This window comes from Apostichopus japonicus, chromosome 2 (assembly GCF_037975245.1).
Source record: "Apostichopus japonicus isolate 1M-3 chromosome 2, ASM3797524v1, whole genome shotgun sequence".
NCBI lineage: Eukaryota > Metazoa > Echinodermata > Holothuroidea > Aspidochirotida > Stichopodidae > Apostichopus > Apostichopus japonicus.
This window is the reverse complement of record NC_092562.1, coordinates 9313419-9336866: the sequence shown is the minus strand read 5'-3', so window position 1 is coordinate 9336866 and position 23448 is coordinate 9313419. Positions and strand designations below refer to the sequence as shown.

The window sequence follows — 23448 nt, the reverse complement described above, 5'->3', positions numbered from 1 at the left end:
GTCGACCTTGATTGTTAAAGGAACATATTTCATAAAAAGAATTACTGAACTAGAGAATTATCGGATAGGGTACGGTAATTAGGCGGCATGGGAAGATATGTGAAAGGGTGGAGGAAGAAGGGTTCACTGAGTTGGAGGGGGCAGGCGGAAAAAGGATGCATATGGAACGCCGTATCCGCAAATATTATGACCTCATACATCAGTGCTCTCCATCTTCCTTCTATTAAACCACCCATCCTCACCCCCCCCCCCCCCCACATAAAACCATATGCTATAGTATCATATTTTTTCAAGAAAGTAAACCTATCGACGTGAAGACTAAAGCAATGTGACGAAGAAAGGTTCTACTTTTAAGGACAAATGGATTGATGTTCCCTCACTCAGTATCTCCTAACATTGTGTAGCGTAGGGCCTACTTCATTTTCCTATACTGAGGTATCTCCGCGGTAGTATTAAACACATAGCTGGGCTATTCTGGAAAAAAAGATCAGTGATCATATTATATATGATTGCACCATTCACTTCTATGTTTTGTTTATGGGGAACTTAACTAAATACTCGTGACTCGGCTCCAGCGATCACAATCTCATAACGCTTCCGTTTGGATCAATCCCTGATCGGTTGTGCTTAATAGTTGATGACCGTAGTTAAGCAAATTGAAAATGTTGGCTTCCATTAGCAACCATGTCAACAAACCTTTATATTTTTTTTTTTACAAAACTTGACCTCAGTTGTTGACGATCAAAATTGAATACAGTATATGAATTTGAATGGAATTAAATACGAAATGCCAATTTCAGCCAAGACTTATCGCCGACACTTGCTGAAATTGTATTTTTTTTTATTGCACATGAAATGTTGTTGATTCAGTGGCGGAGCGTCCATACAGTCAGGGGCGGATGCCCCCCCCCCCCGACGGACTCAAATAGACTGCTGGCGCCCTTTTCAGCTTTTTACCACTTTTAACTCATTCGCGATTATTCACTTTTTTATTGCACTCTCATTTTGACATTCACCTATTGACATTTGTCACATCATCTGCAAATTAGTAAGGGTCATATCCGGCGATCTAGGGAGTTTCTTTACTCAAACAAATTCTGTACGCTCCGCGCTAACCTGTGGTGGCGCTCCGCTTAGATAGTGTCGAAAGCGCCCCTACAGACCATTCTCGCCCCCCCCCCCCGACCAATACCCCTAGCTCCGCCACTGTGTTGATTCACTACCGTAATAGTTTCACAAGTTATCGCCAAGCTGTCGCAATGCGTATTAGCTCGTACCGTACAGTGCCCAGTGTCTTAGACAGGTTTTATACAGCCATCGCCGGTGTACTTACTTTGACTAGTCGGCAGTTTCGGGATGTCAGTCAACTGATAATGTCGTCTAGAGTCAGGTGGGGCATCAATGAAAATATATCATCCAACCACTTCTTGATATATTACGAAAATAAGAATAAATTATGATTTATCCCATATTTCACAGTTACCCCCGCCCGCCCGGTGTGTCCCCCCCCCCCGACCCTCCTCCCCTTTTCAGCAGGCCATCTCCCTCTGGAGCATGCCCACATACGGCTTCATATATCTATATATACCACTTTACAATGATGACCGTTAAGTGTATCGATCGTCGATAATATCGTATATGTCGCTTTAACCTTTCTCCATCATCTTTGTCTCTTGTGATGCGTTTACGGTACTTTGTTGTTTCTCCGTAAGTATGTACGGCTGCGTTGTGTAATGCGAACAACGGAAATCATCGCGGTATTTTCGTTTGTATGGAAGGTTTTGCTCAGTTTGTTGCGTGATCTGCTTATTACTATAGTTTACGGCCGAAAACTCCGTAAAATGAAACCGGTATAAAACAAACTCGGATGAACGATAAGAATATATATATATATACGTGGAGGATAAACATCACAGTGCGACACGGTACTTCATGTAAGTATATCTAACACTTACTGTACTTGTTTTGTGATTCAGTTAGTTTTGAAATTGACACACTCTCGACGGAGTGTTTACATCAAACTTAATTCCATTTGTAAAAATCAATAATGAAAGTAGTGTCTCTACGTATTTACATTATATAGGTGGCACTCATTAGTTGCAAAGAGTAGCCTGCGTGTGATAGGCCTATCAACAAAGTGCAAAAATCCGACATTTCTTGTTCATATTTCTTAGTTTTCTGAGGCTCTGAAATATTAAATTTGCACCATTTCATTATACAACCTCGTAAATCTGCCAGTCATGAAGGTCAACAGTCAAATTATGGATGTTCAAACTTTAAAAACAAGCATGGTTATCTCAACCCTCAAAGCGCTTCCCCTAACTGAAATATTTACTTAATATAGCCCTACAATATGCTTAAATAATATGTTTATAGATAACATTATGGGAAGTATGGTTAAACCCGCCAGTTGTAGAAACACTTGAAGAAGCATACTCCAAATAAATACACCATTGACTTACACACTATAAGTATAGCAGTTCAAGTACTGGGGTCTGAAAGAATTTTTCGCTACGGATGAACTAGAGGTATCAGCTATAACGCGTTGGCCATTCATGTCACTTTCGGAGAAGTAGAGGTTTAGCAACGCCAGCCAATCATAGGTTATGTGTCACTTTTAAACAAGCTACTCTACCAATTTTCAGTAGGCAACGCTTCTCTTTAAAGCCATAACATTGTCCATAATTGCCTCAAATATACCTCAGTTTTCGTACCACATGCATACTTTCCACTCATGCAGTTTTACAATAGAGCAATGCGCACACAAAAGACCTTGCTTTGGTAACGCATCGAAAAGAAATGTTCCCGAGTTGCATTTGTGGTAATTTCTTTTTACGTAGGAGAATTTTTGTGTGGATTTAATAGACTCTATACTAACTTAAAGTATCATCCTAGCGTGAACAATTTAAAAATGTTACAGCATGTTAGAATTTCGGGCCAGTACTCGTATCTAAGGATCTTTAAACATGTCAACTGAATCCCGAGTACGCGAGTACGCAATCTTTCACCGTCCTCTACTAGATTACAACATGCGTCGATTTTACGAGTACAAATCCGAAAGGTTAATTCGAGTATACGGGCAAGCTATGCTAGAAATAGTGAACGAACTGAGCTACAAGTCTGCTCGAAATTATGTACAGTCGATTTATGATGGTAAAACAGTGTTGTACTTTCCATCAAACAACGGAACAGTCCGGATGATAGTGATATGTGTATATTCGTGATATAGTGTGATGTAAAGCACTTTAACAGGCGACATGCGTCCACAAAAATCTAAGTTAAAACGGAACGTTAGACCTGAGTGAAATCTTTCTGTGGGTGTTATCCGCCGCGCATGCGCTTCGTTGTGAACTTATTTGAAAAGTTAGCAGCATATCCTAAAAAGCACGAAAAGTTGCCGGTAATCTTACGTTATGATACAAGGGACAGAGAGAGAAAGCGAGAGATAATCCTCCAAGAAGTACTATTGAAAACGTCTAGTATTTTTTTTTAACATGCTAAAATTTGAGGCCAATACTGCATGATGAACAAGCAAAAGTTCTGTAAAAATTTCGTTGCTCAGACATTTTTATTAACTCAGAGGCAAATTGGGATTTTTTCAAACTTTGTATACTTTTCCGCCACTACTACTTGAAATAAAAGCCTGACAGGCTAATGACTTAGGCCTACTTATATTGTTCTGAGAAGCATCGCATTGGTATCGTAAATCGACGCAGAATTATAATATAGCCTAATACACAGTTTAATGTAAGTCATTAAGGAGAGAACTGACTGATCCTCCTCACCCCCACCCCCACCCTACACCCCCTACCCACCTAAGAAAATCGTTCAATGACAAAGAAAGAAATTAAAACCGTTTAAGTCGGAAAAAAAAGTTACTAGAAATATATATAGAAAACAAAAAACGTCACATTCAATACAAGCTACTGTTTTGGTATATGCAATTTAATTATGGTTAAACATATTGTATCTTATTCTGCCCTCTATATCTTCTGTCTTATAAAATGAAAAAGTTTAGACACAAAAATAATAATTTACCACAAAATATTTAAAAAAACAAATTGCTGGTTAGTTTGCAGTTGGAAAATTGGAAAATTAAAGCCGTTCGTATTATGGACTTATGGATATTAATCTCTGCCCCTTTACTGTATACCCCATCCCACCCACCCCCACCCTCTATTTTCTTCCTTGTACCTTTTCCATAATTTCTGATAAAATGTAAAAATAGAGGATGTGGGTGTTATGTGGGCATCATCGATGTGGGCACCATTGTTCGAATAATTCGCCCTCAAATGACATATGACGTCACAACAAGACCTTTCATAGAAAACACTGCACTGGGCCGTTGTTTTCGAGTCAACAGTACCGAGTTGAGAAGTACACCCCATTCAAATGAGTCAGCAACAGACAAAATGTATACCCATCTATGATGACTTTTCAATTTCTAACCAAAATTTACAAAATATTATACTTTTCATGTAATGTCATTTATAAGTTTTAATTATTTTTCCCCAAAACGTTGTTACAACCGATTCGTTTCTTTTTCTTACAGATCAATCATTTCGAAGGTGCACAAAGCAAATCATTATAAACTCATTTCAAAATGTCACGAAAAAATGATCCAATTCCTTCCAAGAATCCTTTTCTGGTCCCTTGTTTTGTTATGGTGGATTATATTTTCCTATCGGCTCTGATAGTGCTCTGGTTTTTCCTGAAATTCACCGACTATATGCCGGGAGTAAAACTGCAGGGCTTTTGGTGTAAGGACCGTACACTTTCGCTGCCTTACGAGGAAGATCGGGTCATATCTGAAAACGGAATGGTTGTTATTTGCAGCGTTGCTCCAGCAGTCGTTGTAAGTTGAGATATTTCAGACGCTTCTGTCGGTATTGTGATTGTAGCCTTGTCTGACTGTCTTTCGGTCAGTCTCTGTGTATGTGTGTCTGCATTCCAATAGCTCGTTATGTATGTATAGTATGTAAGTATGTGTTTTAGATCCTCCTGCAAGCAGGAACTCGCGAAGAAGCCTCATTGGCTTATCAAAGCAGCAAGCTGACCGAAGTCAGTCTCTTACATTCATATTTAACGTCCATGATAATGAATTGTCAATTGTCAACAAATCTGTAACTGGACGACATACATTAATTAATCTTGGAGTGACTCGATCTCTGGACCTTTTGATTGAAAGGCACCGGCGTTAGCCACTGAGCTAACACTCCTGTTATGCCTCTATAGTCAGGGGCGTATCCAGGATTTTCTAACCCGGGGGGGGCGCGAATTACTATCTAAGCGGAGCCCCACCATCGGTTGGCGCGCAGCGTACAAGAAAATTTCTGGTTTTGATACCCCCCAGATCACCGGAAATGGCACTTCTCGGGCTTGAAAATGACCAACCAGATGTACACTTTTTGCCTGAGAACCAAGTATTTCCCAATATGTTTTTTTCCATCCATAACCTTTTTGAAGATTGTCACCAGTCACAATTCATGTTCGACCTCATCGCATGTCCTGTGGATCATTGCTTTTGTATGTGATTCTACGTCGCGGCCCACAACACCCGTCAGCCCCACTTTTCAATAATTGCACGAATAGAGGGAAGTATGATGAAGAATGTTGGTGAAAGAATTTTCGAAAATTCAGACACAGTTAATTTATTGGTGTACAAATATTAAAACTTCTTATAACGGCTATTATAAAACTTCGTTGAAGGAAATGAAAATATAGCAGATATTTCCGAAACCGAACACTACACACATAGGCGTAGGAGGCGGGGGAGGGGGGGGGGCTGCAGCTCCTAATTCGCCATGTCTAATGTAAAAGAGAGTTTTGATATGATTGGACTTCCATGCTTTTCCTCCATCTGCATAAGACATTTCGTTGTTTACATTAGCATCCCGCGGAATACCGCGCAACTTTAATGAACCGTACGGCAGGCGCGGCGGAACGGGAAAATTATTGGGGGGGGGCTAATGTGTGGAGACTATCTAAGCGGAGCGCCACCATCGGTTGGCGCGGAGCGTATAAGAAAATTTTGGGTTTTTCAAACCCCCAGATGGCCGGAAACGGCACTTCCCGAGTGTTTTATGCTGCGAATACCTAGCCCTAAAATATGGGTCTCAAGCCTGCAATTTTTCAGATTGCACGTAAAAATCTGTAAAAGCATTGTAATTTGTATATTCGATGGTGTTTTAAGAGAGTAGCTATTACTCGTAGTGTACTCGCAAAGACGTTTTTGAGTGAAGTAAATTACTACTAGCAATTAAATCCAATAATTAAATAAATGTCATAAGAAAAAACAGAAAGCTATTCTTAATGTAAACAAATGGGTAATTCCAAAAACATGTGCAGTTGCCAACAAATTTCTATGAACCAAGCTCTGTCACGAATGCATGTACCCCCAGCATTTACTAAAATTATTACACCTATATAGTATACGTGTGCATCGGACAGATCGACAAGTATGCATTGAAAAATGGGCAGATGCACGTTTCGGAGCCTTGGTAAATATTGGGGGGCTTATCTTGCATTTTCCCCCCTCGGCTTTTTCATTGGGGGGGGGGGGTCCTCTGCCACTGCCGTTCGGTACGGTACACGATGGCATGCGATGTAATAACCGTTGCTTACTTATATGACAGTGACATGTTGAACGCGCGCGAAGCGCGCCAAAAGTTTTGGTTAATTTTTTCGGGCAAGTCGGGCAGTTTTGAGGCTGTTCATCCTGGAACGCCATTTTCATGCTCACTGATATGATGTGATATCTGCTGTTTGTTTTAGAAAGTCGAACAGGCGCGTAGCGAATAATTTGCCAAGGGAGGAGCGAAGCCTGTAGGCAAATTATCTAAGCGTAGCTCCACCATGAGTTGGAGCGAAGCGTACTAGAAAATTTTGCCCGAAAATGCCTCCAAAATCACTGGAAATGGCACTACCCAGGACCATTTGTTGGCGCGAAGCGTACAGGCAAATTTTTGCCTAAATGCCTCCCAGATCGCTGAAAATGGCACTTCCCAGGCCTTGTAAGTTGCATCTAAGCATTTTCTATTTTGAAATTACTAGCGATATCATAAAGAAACATGCTGAAGGGGGGGGCGGTCGCCCCCTTCCCGAAATGCGTCATGTTCCCGACGACACGGTCGAGTTCGAGACCAGCCACAGTTGGTTTCATAGCACAATTCTTCAATTGTTTAAGGCGTATGTACACATACACGCGTTATGATAGACCATATATAGTATATGTATAGATCATTAGTGAGAGAGGAAATATGGAAACGTCAAAAATGGAGGGGTAGGCTGAGGCACACGCCCCTTCCGAAATCCTTGCTCCGCCATTGGCTACCCTGTGTATATAGGGATCAGCGCTGTAATGATGTCACTGTTCCTCTTTCTCTTCCCGTTGTCTTGGCGTTTTCTTCTTCTCCCTCCTTTTCTCCTTTTTCTCTCTTTCTTCTTTCTCTTTTCCCTTCCTTCCTCTCCTCCTCTTTTTTCCCCCTCTTTTTTCCTTTTTCTTCTCTTTTTTTCTCTCTTCTTTTTCTTACCCGGGGGGGGGGGGGCGCCCCAACGCCCCCCTGGATACGCGCCTGATAGTGGTGTCTAAAGATCTGGTCTAAAACAAATTTTAGTCTACGGGCCCCCTTTTTAAGTCTGCATAAATTCATGTGACCCCGAGCCCAAGGCGGTACCTCCTGATCCTTTTCTCGTGGGCATGTATGCTTTACGAAATATATGGACACTTCCCATCCACATAGGGCGCGTTTGTTGAGAAGAGTGAAAAATAACCCGCTGTGATCATGTGATGTTAATAAATGGTATACCGTTTCCAAACATAACCGATGGCCACTGGACAGGATGATTGGGTGGTACCATGCCTTATTGCCTTGAAAGTTATTATGAGAGGGTGGTCGGGCGGTACCGTGCCTTATTGCATAGGAAGTTATTTTGATATTTTGAAATTTTGATGTATATATATATATATATATATATATATATATATATATTATAATAATAATAATAATAATACCGTGACGAAATACTGTATATCATACATAATTGAAGCATTATCAGCCTTCGTCGAGGCACAATTAAGGCAACTTAAAATGACGAACGTAATTTAACATAAGAAAGCGGAAGAACACAATTAAATGGAGTGATCTTTTAAATGTCACAGTTTGAAGAATGATCAATCATTTATAGAAATAAGCGATTACATAGCCAATATTGTAGAAATTTGTATTTCTGAATATCATTTAGGAATAATGCATTTATATTTCGCTATGCGGTATGAATAGTGCGGGTAATTACTGACGCAACAGTACCGATTTGATTTGACATAGAAAAAAGCACTGTAAATCAATTATAATAATAGTGATGATGTTTCTCATTTAGCTGTGTGTTGCAATTGGTTTTTTTTTTTTTGCTGTTTACTTACATCAGGTGATATTAACTGCATATGCTGGAATATGTAACAGACCATACAAGTTATGTTTTTGCAATGTTTAATTTTAATGTGTACCATGTTGAGTGATCGTGAAAACATATGGAGGAGAAATAATAATACTAATAATAATGATGATAAAATACTAATACTACTACTACTAATAATAATAATAATAACATATCGATAATAACAATAAATTATTGATAATAATAATGTTCAAGTTATAAAGTATACATGAAAGCAGAACCAATTTCCCCCGACAAACGGAGGGCCACCCCACCTTGATTAAATCATATATGCTTCTGGCCGTTCCAAAGGTTCAGCCCCTATACCTAAATCTTCAGCATAATATACGTAACATTCAGACTATGTATATCGTAACAATTCATCTGTTTTTGGTAGTCATTATCGGTATACACATGTTTTCACAGCACCAGGAGATCCATCACCAATAAATACAAGGAGAGACTTACTTAACATTGTCATTGGTCCTGGTTTCGTTGAAGCCGTCACCCATGTAGAGGGAACAACTGGCATGGGCAACGAGAGGGGCGGGGCCATGGCCCCCACCTCCGATTGTCTTTCGGGGAAATTTGTTCAGTCGGGGCGATTTTTATATTCTGCCGGGCAAGAATAGGACCACTACTACGGGTATAACCTCCAACACGCTCCCTGTTTCCAACCTCACATAAAGTATAATTATTAGCAAAACATTGACTTTTAGGGCTACTTCCGAGAACTTTCTTATAGTCTGAATATGCTACAGAACGTACCATTTGACGTATAAATTTAGCCGCCTTCATAAGAGACGTCTCCATGTCAACACCCCTCTATTATAAAATACTTCTGGATGAAATCCTCTGGTCCTCCCATTATGGTTCAGCCCCTACCTTAATTTGTCGAGAAAGTTTGATTTCATTATTAGTTAAGAGCTACTAATAAAAACCTAATTATAGTCTAAATATGCCTCAGGATATATCATTTGACTCTGGGGGGGGGGGGGTGGGGATAGGACCCCATCAATTGGAGTTGGCTTTAATACCCCCCCCCCATCATAAAGATTAAGGTCAGTACCTAGATCCGTGGGGGGATTGGAGTGTAATATTAGTTATTAGCACAATATTGCGTTTAGAGTTACTTGGATAGACCTTAATTTATAACTCAGAATGCACTTTTTGAAGTTTACAACTTTTTTCTGGAGTGGACCCAAAGATACCCCCTACAATGGGGTCGGCTACAATGACACAAGGGCAGCCACTTCTTAGCTCCTCTGTGACCCTTCCACAATATTGCAACCGAATAAACCGTAATTCCCCCTCCCCCTCCACACACACACATACCTTTGAACCCTGTGCATGCCACTGGGGGAAGGTCTGTGGGTCCTTCATAGACAAAAAGCTAAAATTTAGACGTCAAAATGGTGCGTCTAAGGAAAATTTATACTATAAAATGATGTCTATATAATTATAGCTCTTAACGTAAGGTTATGCTAACTAATACGCTTGATATTTTGTGTGAGGCTGAAAGGGGGTGTACAACCACTGGTCTAATCCCACCCCTCCCCATCCCCGGAAGTAAAAAGTCCCTCGCGACTGAACCATTTTCCTCCGACTGACGATGGGATGTGGGGCCTCAACCATCTCCCTCCCGTTTTCTTCAAATTTTATTGTATTTAAGTAACACTAAACCTGCATCAATTTTGTTTCCCCACACAGCTTATGTACGGGGAGTGGATGCTAGCGATGTGCGATAACTGTGGCAAGTTTCCTGAGCAGAAAGGCCGCAGCAAGATGGTCGTCAGTTGTAGCCTTCGTATCCATCCTTGCGTGAGACGCGTGGTGCGTTTCTGTGGTAGGTTACACACTAGGATATTGGTTTATATTTATACTCCCAAACGTGCATGCCTTAATAAAAAAAATAGTGCTGAACTTTTCACCACCCCTGCGGCCGGCGGACAGGTTTGGACAGAAATATACGAAAACAGAAAGAGATATGTTCCAATTAAATTTCAGAGAAGTTGCTCTTTCTGATATGTAGATTTGTGCCTGAACATTCATTACGAGGTAACACCTTATATCTGGCATCCCGCCCAAACACTTCCCCGTGGTCGGCCACTGCGCTCCCACTCAATACAATGTATACCCCATCCCCGTCAAAATCATGTGAGTGAAGTTCTATTTTAATTTTCTACCCTCCATCTCCCCATGAAATTTAACTGGAAATTTAAGTATCAGATCTTAAAATTCCCATTTCCTTCACTTGGGTATGATAACTTACCTTTCATTTGCTGACTCGTTTATTGTAGTCTGAAGTAAATCCTTCTCAAGTAGAAAATTCCAAGAACCGCATTCAGCTTATAAATCTTTGTTACTCTTTATAGTGGCACAATAAACGCTACTAGTACTATACTGTAAAGCGATGGTAAAAGTCAATGCCTTTTTATTCCTTCTCTGTATGTCTATTGACATTATTGTAACAATTTGTTGTGACTCGTGTTCCGAAAAAGATTGTGAACTTTTCCCCATACGACGACTATATATATACGGTATAACTCAAGTAAACTGTGACTCAACTCGAGCCAGGAAAACCACTGGCAATAACTTGACTCGACCGTTGAATGAAGCGAATCGTTATAACTTTAAATATAATATAAACATATGTAACTGTTCTTTTATCCCGCAGTGTATTAACAATTTTAATATATATATATTTAAGTTTAAATCACTTTATAGTGGTATTGATAGCGAGCCTTATGCCAACCTTTAACATTTTATGGTCATTTTTTCCTCAAAGGAAACCTAGTCTACATATCATCTTCTTTGAATTCAGGCATATCAGTGCATGATAGGCTATATGTGTAGGTCTATTAGCCTAACTATTGAAGCTGCTATTTTCAAATACAAAATATTATTAGCATAAAGAGAACAGTATGATTACTTCACTGCTTCTATGCGTAGCTGTTCAAATAACTATATATATACTGCTTCATTAGTGGTCTTCAATGTGTCTATACCGGTTGTGTTGTTGTATCAGTCCTAATGTGCGTGATCTATATTGTTTATGTGATACCCAAAGATTTCCTATATCTCAGTCTATGCGTTAGTTGTGAAAATATGCCTCAAAAGCTAAGGTCTTTAATAATTATGGACGAAATTGTATCTGGTCAACTAGGAATCACAGATATAATGACAGTATATTTCGGAGACGTTTTATCAACGTCACTGCCGGTCAAAGCCTATAAACTCAATTTAGCGGACGTATAGTCTTTATCTAGACAATTCATGTTCAAATTTATATGGTAACCTTTGAAATATATATTGCTTCATCAATTGTAATCACTTCAAACTTCTGCAAGTTATATATAGCAATGAATGATAAACTATGTGTACATTTCTATCAGCATACGGTAACATTCCAAGTACTGTTTGTATAATAGCTTTAAATGTCAACATCCATGTTAAGTAATCAAGTCGAATTTGTTTACATCGGAATACAGGTTGAGATATGTCTGTTTACATTGTGGTGTAGATGGCCACGTACAGTTAACAAAGGAAGTTTTCAATGAGTTGATGGAAGCAAATAACAAGCTGTAAAACTTTGAAAGATTTGTGGTGAATGCTAAATGGGTAAACTACTCAGCGAATTCTTCCTTGACGTGTTACCTAAGAAAGTACTCGTACATCATTATCGAACGCCATGTTTTAGATTATACGTTAAACAGTATACTAGTTCTACATAAGCATTTGGCAGATTGTGAGAAACCAAGTCTTCGGTTTAGTCTATTGAATAAATTAACATAAATTTCCCGCTCTCTTTTCATCACATGAAAATGTGTATGTAAATGGGTACCATCTTGTGATACACCGTGGTATACAAGATATAAGAATGGGATGTTATTTCTTACACGAAGAAAAATGATACCTTTACCTGCAGTGTCACTTGAATTTTTTATATTTTTTTTATATGCAGGCCCATATCTCATTACACCGTTATAAGTGCATGTGTTCTTACCTATTTACTTTATTTTAATTTTTTAATTTATTTATATATTTATGATGCATGTATATTAATGATGGCATCCAAGATGCATTGGAAGTCAGTCTTCTGTGTGATAGACCAAACCAACTAACTATTTCATTCTCCCCTAACGTTACATACACAATATTAATTTAAGCATGTCCGAATTGTAAGTTTAACTACTATCATTTCAAGTTTGATACAAAGTTTTCTGATTTATATTTACTGAACATATGAGACGTTTAACTTGATACGTGTACGGAGATGACCCTAACCGGCCCTTACTTTCCATTTGACCCACAAAATAGCACGGTGTCGCGACCACAGAATAAGTTGTGAAATTCTTCGCCGCCCCGGCACATGTTCCCGTGATAATTTGTCATTGATAAAAGATAAAAACCATTCATTTCGTTTCGTCAGGTGTATTCGCTGTTGGATTTTTCTCGACGTGGATTCTAACGGATTTCACTCAACGGTTTACCGGTAAACTAACACCGTACTTTCTCACCGTATGCCGACCGAACTATGGTAACTTGAATTGTTCGCAGTTTGTGACGTCATATGAATGCGATACCAACACAAATGCAACGTTAATAGATCAAGCCAGGTGAGATTTGAGGTAACAGCCAAACATGAATTTACTGACCCAGTGTTCAATTGAGGCAGTGTAACTTGTTCGTATGTGTCATAGCAGTCACCATGTATAGCATTCAATTCATTCTGCTGTAGTTAAAAAAGCGAATGTCCTGTATATGTACATAACCCTCTCAGGGCATGGCGGAAGTTTAAGCAAACATAAACACCGAATTAAGCACTCACTATCTTTCGTTCAAGAGGAAACGTTTTCTAATTGATAATCTGTACGTTGATAATCATAGGCGTAGGAGGCCGGGGGGGCTGGGGGTGCTGCAGCCCCCAACCAAATATTTTTGTGAAAATTCGGGCAATATGCTGAGAATTTTTTGGGCACCTACTGAAAGAGAAATAATTTGCAATGTGTTTTTCAAAGGTTAAAATTATATTATTATTATCATTATTTTTGCAAAAATAATGATAATAATGATACATGTATAATTACATGTAAATAATTACATGTAACGACTTTCCTAATAATTATAATCAATATGGAAGGGTAATAACACGGCAAATGATTGTATGATATTGGCATGCGATATTATAACCGGTGCTTGCCTATATAATATGCAAATCAACATAGCGCGAGGAAAAATTTGGTTATATTTTTCGGGCGAGTCGTTACAGCCCCCCCCCCCCCCACAAATCAGATTGGGCTCCTACGCCTATGTTGATAATGAACGTTAACCTACAATGGCTATATCCATGCTGGTTAGCATGTACAGGCTACAAGACCAACGGCGCAACCACCTTAATATACTGGGGGAGGGAGGGGCTAGGAAGTTAAGTCGTCTAGTACGTGGATAGTGTCTAAGGTCCTCCCTTTGAGAAATTTGGATAAAATGGAGCATGCCTAATTGCAACATGGTGCTATAGTTTGCACAGTTTGAAACGATATTGACAGATTTTTCGACTGTTAAGGTAGTATCGCATATACCTGTTATATATTCATGTAGTGTCCACAAGTCAAGTTTTTAATACTGTCTGAGAATGGGAAGGGGTGGTTTGAACCCGACCATGATTTTTGGGTGGCTAAAGAGCCCCCCCCCCCACCCCGCACAGAAGTACACGACACCTCTGACACCCCTCAGAATCGATTCTCGGAATGCATAAGAGCTAGCTTGGACTATGTACATATAGGCAACCTCTCGAAACGATAGAGATAAAATTCCCGAAAAATCCCGCGATATACGGAAATATTTCACGACAAACTTTTAGGTTGCCATCTTAGTTTGCGGACCGTGGGAATGATGCACGGGAGAGTTTAGTATCCGTTAAACTTGACGCTCATTAGCATATTATAGGTTATATAGCAATTAGATAATGTTTCATAATTAAGAGCCCCAATTCTTATGCCCTAGATGATGTGTGCGAAGAGTATTGTTGCGATATTTCGCGCAGTTAGGTAGAGAAAGGTGGGGTATATGATAATATTACCCACTGGCGATTCAGTCGTATTAATGCATATTGACAAAATGCTTAGCGCACTGTGTGAACGTGAGCTTTTAATTGTTTGTGTTTTCTAGCCAGCCTAGAAGAAAGTTCTTTAGTGACCATCCAACAATGGATCCAAACCACAAAACGTGACACACCCTACAATGACTGCATCCTCCCCCCCCCACCGCACCCAACCCCCCCCCCCCCCCAAATCACCGCCCATGGTTAAACGTTTCATTTAGCCCATCTTCGAATCAGAAGCGATTACAACTTAGGTATAAACTTCAAAAGTTAGCAAACGACTCTATGCCACATCTGGGCCTACGTCAATTTTGGGGTTAAATAGGTTCTTCGACTGGACTAAGCCGTTACATACTCGCTAATAAGGAACAATCACAAGCTATTATCCAAATAGTTCTCTTACCTTGTCTCAATGCTTGGCTGGATCAATGATCCAATCCAGTACAGCGTTGACACTGATATTTTGAGATGTACGGAGGTGAATTGATTTTCTTTACTATGCGATTATCTGAACATGACGGACCAACGAGCGGGATGGTTTTACGGATCTCCTTTTATACAAAGAATAGGGTGCACAAGGGGAGGGGTGGGGTTGATCTCCATCGTCAATCGGGGGAAAGCGTGCAGTCGGGTGGGAGGGTGAGGGCAACACAGATGACATTTAAATTAGAGGCCAGGAATCTGCTTCAAGATTCACATAATGGAGTTATATATGTGCAACGATTAAACCATCAGAGCGATGACCGAAATATTGCAAAATTATGTAGAAATATTCCAGCCAATCATACGTTAGTATACCGTTGAATGTTTTCTCAGACACCTAAACTTCAAAATATTGAGTCTTTTTCTGCATAATTCATGACACAAAAATACCACTTAAATAACATGAAATAGATCAATCTTATTTGCAGATAGGTCAGAGGAAAAAAGCCCTTCATTATTGCGAATCAAACTCTGAAACGTTCTTTAAATTAACGATAACGCTTTCACATGACAAAAAGTCGTTACTTAACAATATACCACATAGAAACATATTTTACATGTTATTAATTAATATATGACGGCGTTTGATTTAATTTGCAGGAGGTCCTTTCCATCCCTGCATGCATCACTGGGTTCATTCTCGTCGATTTTCATGACGGTAAGACAGACATTTTATTAAATTTACTTCTATGAAATTGCTTTATACTCTTATATACGGTACATGTCGTTTTACTGAATTGATTGTTTGTACATTGTGTCTACTACATCATGTATACGTAAAAGAGTCGAATCGCGAAGGAGTGGGTGGAAAAGGAAGGTTAACCAAACCCAGAATCAGTTCTTATTGACGATATAGCCTGCAGTGCTGGTAAACAGATGTTACTGTACTTAACATTGCGTATATTGGGAGAAGCCACACGTTGATTGTCAACGACTGCGAGGAATCATCGGGCTTTCGCCTTTTCCCAAAGATTTTAGTGTTGTCATAATAGTGCGGCATTAGCATTATTCTCCTTGCAGGTGGAGTTAATATTAACAATTAGGTCAGGACTGAGATGGTGACGTCATCATGAGAAGAATGCTAAAGGGTGACTTTAGGCCTGACATAATTATGTTTTGTTGCAAACCTGTTTGTTTTGTTGCAAATGTTTTGTTGCAAATACAGTGCTGTCGGTTTGTCAAAAAAAATGTATTTATTTATTTATTTTTGTTGTTGGAGAAATGACCTTTTAAACAATGTAGGTTAATCAATCAAAGTGAGTTGGACTGCATCGCCCTATAAGCAGATCATAAGGTCAGATGCAAAAACGAATTAACGGGAATATATAAGACGTTTGTGTCATCAATTACATTTTAATAATTCATGACAAACTTGTCAAGGACAATTTGTGCTTGAATGTCATCCACGTATGCACTGTTGTAGATATGAAGTTAAAAGAAAATTTTAAAACAATTTTATCAAACAATTGATATGAACATACAAGTCTTCACTGAGTGGCTGATGTCATCGTCAATTAAAGGAACATTGCATAGATTAAAAATAGGTTAAATAGGTTAAATAGGTTAACTGGAACAGCTATTACTAACGCATTCAGCTTCTTCTTTTTGTTTTTTATTTTCATGAATTATGACGTAATCCTTCAAAGAAACATTCCGAACTTTTAAACAAAGTTAAAGGGGAATATCCTGAAAACCAAAAGAAACTGCAAAACTATGTCTTGTGGGAAAAATTACTTGTGAACACGACAGTCATGCTTAAAGTCGTATTGCAAAGTGTTGTAACTGTATGGGAGGGGATGCCGAGGGCGAGGGAGAAGGCAGAGGGGAGAGGGGAGATGGGTAATGGTCCATGTTCAGCTGACATCGTGAAATCCATTAGGAAAACAATAGATTATCTAAGCGTGGTATTATAGTATATATAGACGGACCTACATAACAAACAACTTACAATTGACAAAACAAAACAAAAAACAAAACAAAAACAGGAGGTTAACAATATTAAAATTGCTATATGGTCTTCAGGTATGTATATGTTGTTGTCGTACTAAAGAAGTAAACAGCAATGCAATATTGACTAGAACGGTCAAAAAGTGAAAAAATGTGACAATGTATACTTCAATGGACGAAACAACTTGTAACATTACTTCATATGTGAGGACATATTGTTTTTATTTCACATCTATAGATATTGGAGAATATTTATGTTAATTATAAGCCTTTGTTGTTTTACATTCGATTGCGATGTTTCTCGTTCATGTCTTTGACGTCACAACAGGTAACTAATTAAAGCTGTGTATACAGTTAAATTCATAATAGTCGCCTGTTGACGTAACACGTTTTTGTCATTAACATGTTACACTTCAAAATCGTATCGTAGAAAATACATTCAAATTAAACATTTTTTTTTTTTAATTTTCAATTTTGTTTCGTTACAGGGTTGGTCACTTATTTGGTTTTAATCAATTTGACGGTGACTAGGCATATAGGAAGAGTTATAAATACGTCGGTAGGGAAATGGGATGGGGTGGAGGCTGGTAGAAGGGTAAACAGGGAATGGATGGCACATTGTTTGTTTGCTTTTTCTTTTGTGTGCAAAATGCAAATTGTACATATATGAATATAATGAATATAATTGTTTGACGTGATTGCTTACTTCAAGACTAGTGTACATATCGCTAAACGACAAACTAGTGGAGGGGTTTCTTAAATTAATGGATGCTCCCCACCTCCTTCCCACTACCCACACGCCCACCCACACGCAGTAACTTACCAATATCACTGATGAGGTTGCATACTCAAATATAATTATTTTCTGTTTATTTTTTTTTTTCGTTTAATGTAAGATACCATCTATACGTTTCTGTATACCTCACTCATTTTTTCTTTCTTTCTGAAGGCTTACATAACAAACCACGTGGTAATACCAAATGCAAGATTACCTCCTGTTCTTTTGGGAGTCTCGTCCGTAGGGGGAGCCTTTATGTGGGGTGCATCCAGAGTGATGTCTCATCGCCATTTCTGGATCGACGTCTGGACTGGTTTCGCGATGGGTACTTTCATAGCTTTGTACCTGGTATGCCTTTGTTGACATGATATTTTCTTTATGTATTTTTGGAATGCAGCACTATGGGGATATCACATGATACTATCACCCCTCCACCATCCCTCAACCCCACCCCATTTTCAGTCAGGTACACCTATCTGATCTTTTGGGTCAATTCAGGTGTTTCAAACCTCCAGGAAGCAATATGTTACCTTGTAAAAAGCGGACACCAACATTATGCATATTTGACTTTGCATTTGACCATTTTTGTTGATATTTCATACATGAAAACTTAACACAACTCGACAAATATCATATTGTAGTCATGTTACAATACAAGTGTAAGATATCAGCCGAACAATTTAACAAATTTTCTCAGGAAAAATAAGTAACTGAACTTGATGGTTGCTATGGTCATTTATAGTTTGGACTATTTATTAATCTAAAGGTGTAAGCAGTCTACAACACTTCACTGTGGTAAATTACTCAGCTGAACCACAATGCATCTTGAAAGAGATATTCCTGTGACAGATACTGTAAGATTTTACACTGAAGAGAAAATTTTTCCCAGTACATTGATTAGTACCGTAGTAGTTGAAAAGCACATCTCAATATCGATCCTGTCCCTAACTCCAGACATGGTTAACTGAAATTAACCAGTTGTGACTGACTAAACCTTCAATTACTCCAATAAGTGGGTAGGTGGTCTGTGATATCATCACGGCAATGGTTTTAAAGGCTAGACTTAGGCGATTAAAATCTTCTTGTTGGTTTATCCTTGAAATACGGACACAAATCGAAATTTTTGCGTAGCTGAAAAGATTTCCCTGTAATTTTAAATTAATTAAATGCAACTTTTTTTGAAACAATTATTAGTTTCTCCTCTGTGCATAATTGATTGATTTTTTTTTTATTAAAAGAAGACAGTTTCAAGTGAATTACCCTGACGATATTCAATCTGACGTTGCCAGATTCATAATAATAATAATAATAATAATAATAATAATAATAATACTTATTATAACTGTTTTTCTCAGGTTGTATGTGTTCTTCAGTCCTTCAATGAATCTTGTCGGGCCAATGACGACAGACCGTGCTTCGAGGATAACTCAAATTTCTTCAGCACATTTCCATCTTCACCGATGCGATTTCCGAGGATTCACCACATTTCAAGACCACCGGTTAGTATTTTTGAAAGAGGCTTTTTGTCATTACAGTACATTTATTCTGCAAATAATATACAGAATAGAACCTCAACATTATATGTATGTTAGGAACACTGGCCAGTTTGGCAGATATGTTCGAAAGTAGTTGACATGAAGCTCATCAGAATGGGTTGCAAATATTAAACCTGTCAATTTCCTTTAGCAGTTTCCAAAAATACTTTTATGGAGGCTCCATGTCTCAATTTGGGGCCCGATAATATATGGCGTCGGCAGGGAAAATATGGGATATGGTGCTATCCCCAGTCAAGGCATTTGACGCTTGTATCGATATGGCTTTAATGATACCATTTAGACTCTACGTTCTGTTACGAACTCAAATTTGAGGAAGAGGGACACAAAACTTTGCTAGAGATGGGTCTAAGGGGAGGGGGACCTCCACGTGTGTTTCGGTAAGAGGGCTTAGATTCAAGAAAATATGGTGCCATTTGCAAGAACATATGGGAGGAAAGTTTGAAAGGTACGTGTTTCCATGGCTACAGCCCTGTATATATTAAATATATCAAACATTTACAAAACATAGTACGGGTGGATGGGTGGGAAGGTAGGTGCGCAGTTATCTCATCTCAGTTACCCTGATGGAGATGTGTTTTACTAAATATCCCTTGTCATGCGACGCACGCAACTTTGACTAGAAGTGTCAAATACTGAATCAATTCAGTTCAGAGAAATCTCGTGCTATGCTGGGTATACGGCTAATAAGGAAAATCATACGAGAAGAAGATATCAGACCGTGCTATTAAAACAAGTCGCCCATTCGCGCGTATATGGAAAGCCGTTTTGGAAATTAATGTAATATGGGACTGAAAATATGAAGGCGTCTGAAATTGAGGGCTATTTCAGATATCTGAATTTAGAACTTCACACGTTGGGAAATGTTTACACCTTTTGTAACCTTCTTCATTTCTGTAATATATGCTGAATGTGAATTTGTCATCGGTTTTCCGTGCAAACACACAAGAAATGAAATAGAATTCAGATATGAAGAATCGCGTGACGTGTTCCGTCTTCAAGTGGCCCGAAGCCTTGCACACATTACTTTAACATATATGATCCTCCATGTTAAGTACTTTTTCCTATGTGTTTGTCCTTAAAGAATAGGTTTTGATTAATATTGATGCTACTAACGAAAAGAATGTCAATAGAGGAAGCCAAAAAAATGCATTTTATTACCACAGATATTCAGGACTCATTTCTCAAATCATCGGAGCCCATTCATTCGAGGCGCCAAAACTGATAAATCACCCAAAACTCTTAACAAAATTAGTATCCAAACATGAGCCAATTTGTGTAAAAAATAAATGGTTTAAAGTAAACTTTCAAACTTGCCAATTACGAAAGCATGTTCCTCTAATCCTGATATGGTATATACTTTGGAGTCACTCCAGTCACTCCAGATACCGACCTTGCAAAATTGGGAGGGGTATCGCGGATTGCAAAGTCGACAATGACTATAACGCGAATCGCAAAGTCGGTAATTACTAATACGGTTAGATTTGTCCAACACGGCAGCATGTACTCAAAGCCGAAGCCAAAGTGAATTCATCAGGTCACACCCCGGAGTCTATGCATGCTAAGTTCTTCAATACCGCCCTCACTAACTCACGGGGAAACTATCCATTGATCCATCTGTTCGTCTGTCCCGTCATTGTGTCTCACTATTTATTAATATATGTCTTTATTGAAATTCTCCCGTTATTTACTGAAAGTAATTAAGGAAAGTGATTGACTTCATTATTTGGTCCTCTTTGCTTTATATTGATCTGTCAACAGTTAATTTATCACTTTAACATCACATGACGTCATTTCACAGAACGGTCATCCACATCGGAATCCAGTGTACAGTGAGGAGGATGAAGATGTTGCACATATCGAAATGATGCAGACTGGTGGCAGCAGATGACCGGTGATACTCTATACCATGGAAAAGGAAGGGTGAGGGGGACCGAGGTGGGGGGGTGCGAAGAATACTTTGAACATATCGAAATGATTCAGACTGGTGGCAGCAGATGACCGGTGATACTCTATACCATGGAAAAGGAAGGGTGAGGGGGACCGAGGTGGGGGGGGGGAGGGTGCGAAGAATACCTTGAACATATCGAAATGATACAGACTGGTGGCAGCAGATGACCGGTGATACTCTATACCATGGAAAGGGAAGGGTGAGGGGACCGAAGTGGGGGGGGGGGGAGGGTGCGAAGAATACTTTGAACATATCGAAATGATACAGACTGGTGGCAGCAGATAACGTAGATAATATTTCTACGTGATAACTATTTCGGTATTTTTTTTTTTTAACTTTTAAAAGATAGATATATATTTATGTAATCCCGGTGGAGGCTGGCAGTTTTTTCACTGTTCTTGATTTTCAAACTCATTAAGATTTTCATTTATATATATTCATTTGCCGTTGTCGTTTACCTCCATTTTATTAACATAAAGTATGTTCAAAGTATCTCTTTCGAGATCCGGCTTTAGGAATCACAAATGATTTCGCGTTGGTTAGCACCATGTTTGATCTCTAGAGTAAGGCAAAATATGTCACCAAAAACAGAACTAGTATTGTTCGATACAGGTGACAAACGCCTACAGTGGAATTACGACCTTCCTTACCGGTTTCGAACCTCTGGACATACAATCAGCGGCCACAGCCTAGTGGTTAGGGTGTCCGCGTACAGCGCGAAAAGGCCCGGGTTCGAATCCCGGTGGAGGCTGGAAGTTTTTTCACTGTTCTTGATTTTCCAACTCATTACGATCTTCATATATATATATATATATATATATATATATATATATATATATATATATATATATATATATATATATATATATATATATATATATATATATATATATATATATCCATGCAGCCCTTGTCGGTTAGCGTTTATTGATTCTTTCATAATAACGATCCATGTGTATATAGATATAAACGTTATAATGTGTGACTTTGATATCATTTTAAGAGCATATGCCGCCATGGATTACAACTCTTAATAGAGTCATGTTATGTTTAAACGATTGAATACATAAATAGCAGGAAGGCGGGAAATCCTGTCAGTGCTTTGTAACGACTGGGGTGAGCTTATTATAAATAAACGATATTAGCTACCTATCTGCCTATATACATATATAATCCATCTACCGACATATTCATATACAATTCCACTTTTGGTGTTGTCTTTTGGGGAATAATCAGGCGAAGTAGGAACCATACCCGGACCTTCATGTCACAGACCCAACGTTCGTTTCACTCGAACACAGTGATTCTACTGGTGTGGATGAGTATTAATATGATTTTCCAACTCATTACAATTTCATATGTATGTATATTCATTTGCATTCATTCATTTCATTCATTTATTTCCACTTGATTTAGCAGAGTCGGATTCACAAATGATTTCAAGTTGGTTAGCACCATGATTGGTCTCTATAGAGTAAGGCAAAATTTGTCACCAAAAACAGGACTAGTATTGTTCCATTGTTCGATACAGGTGGCACTGAAAGCCCACAGTGGAATGACGACCTTCCTTACTAGTTTCGAACCTATGGACATAATACAATCAGTGTACATGGCCTATAGTTGGTTAGGGTGTAGATTATATCATATATGAATACGCTATGTATATGTATGTGTACAGAATGATTGAGAAAACAATTGAAGAAAGGGATCCATGTGCAGTTTCAGAATACTATAGAATACATTACAGAAGACTTATAATGAAAATACGTATGCAATAATGTTTACCCTTTCACATGTATTTTAGTTTATTAAACATAGACTGGAAGAGCTCTGTTGAAGCCATGCATGCAAAAGATGTTAAGAGAGTGACTTCTTCAGAAAACTTGAAATCTTTATATATTTCATTGAAGATTTTTTTGTTGTCAGTGCATGCGTATTTCTCAGTATTGGTATTTTGGTTGCTGATTCAATAGACAAACCTTGCAACGGCTATTTTGAATATTTTCCAAATATGCTTACTGACTGTTAGAGAAATTGTTTTCCCCCGATCTCGATTAAACTATGGATATTGATAACGACAAGGAGGTAAGTAATTGTTAAATGTTAGGTAATTTCTTTCTCTTTTAGGTTTGATGTAAAAATTGTAAGAGAGAGTTCATTGTATTTCTTCTTCCTCTTCTTTTTATAAGCATTCCTG

General features: G+C 38.6%; 2 protein-coding genes across 2 annotated transcripts in view; both read left to right on the top strand.

Annotated features, from left to right (window-relative positions):
* Nucleotides 1–1688: 1688 nt before the first annotated feature.
* On the top strand, nt 1689–22103 carry LOC139977104 (phospholipid phosphatase-related protein type 1-like). Its single transcript, XM_071986194.1, has 8 exons — nt 1689–1934; nt 4553–4855; nt 10147–10282; nt 12869–13055; nt 15623–15680; nt 17919–18095; nt 19103–19246; nt 21102–22103. Exons 2-8 carry the CDS (start codon nt 4604–4606, stop codon nt 21189–21191), a joined length of 1044 nt encoding a protein of 347 aa, XP_071842295.1. The 5' UTR covers nt 1689–1934; nt 4553–4603; the 3' UTR covers nt 21192–22103.
* A 320-nt stretch (nt 22104–22423) lies between these two features.
* LOC139977081 (uncharacterized) overlaps nt 22424–23448 on the top strand; it is a 79856-nt gene continuing 78831 nt past the window's right edge. The window contains exon 1 of the mRNA XM_071986121.1: nt 22424–22563. The gene's annotated coding sequence lies outside the window, so the exon portion shown is untranslated. The remainder of the gene's footprint in view (nt 22564–23448) is intronic.

What these genes read in the sequence shown, in the direction of transcription:
- LOC139977104 (XM_071986194.1), top strand. Translation starts at nt 4,604, where the DNA reads ATGTCACGAAAAAATGATCCAATTCCTTCCAAGAATCCTTTTCTGGTC. An exon ending in GCGTTGCTCCAGCAGTCGTT is followed by an intron (nt 4,856 to 10,146) that starts GTAAGTTGAGAT and finishes TTCCCCACACAG; the next exon opens with CTTATGTACGGGGAGTGGAT. An exon ending in CTTTCATAGCTTTGTACCTG is followed by an intron (nt 18,096 to 19,102) that starts GTATGCCTTTGT and finishes TGTTTTTCTCAG; the next exon opens with GTTGTATGTGTTCTTCAGTC.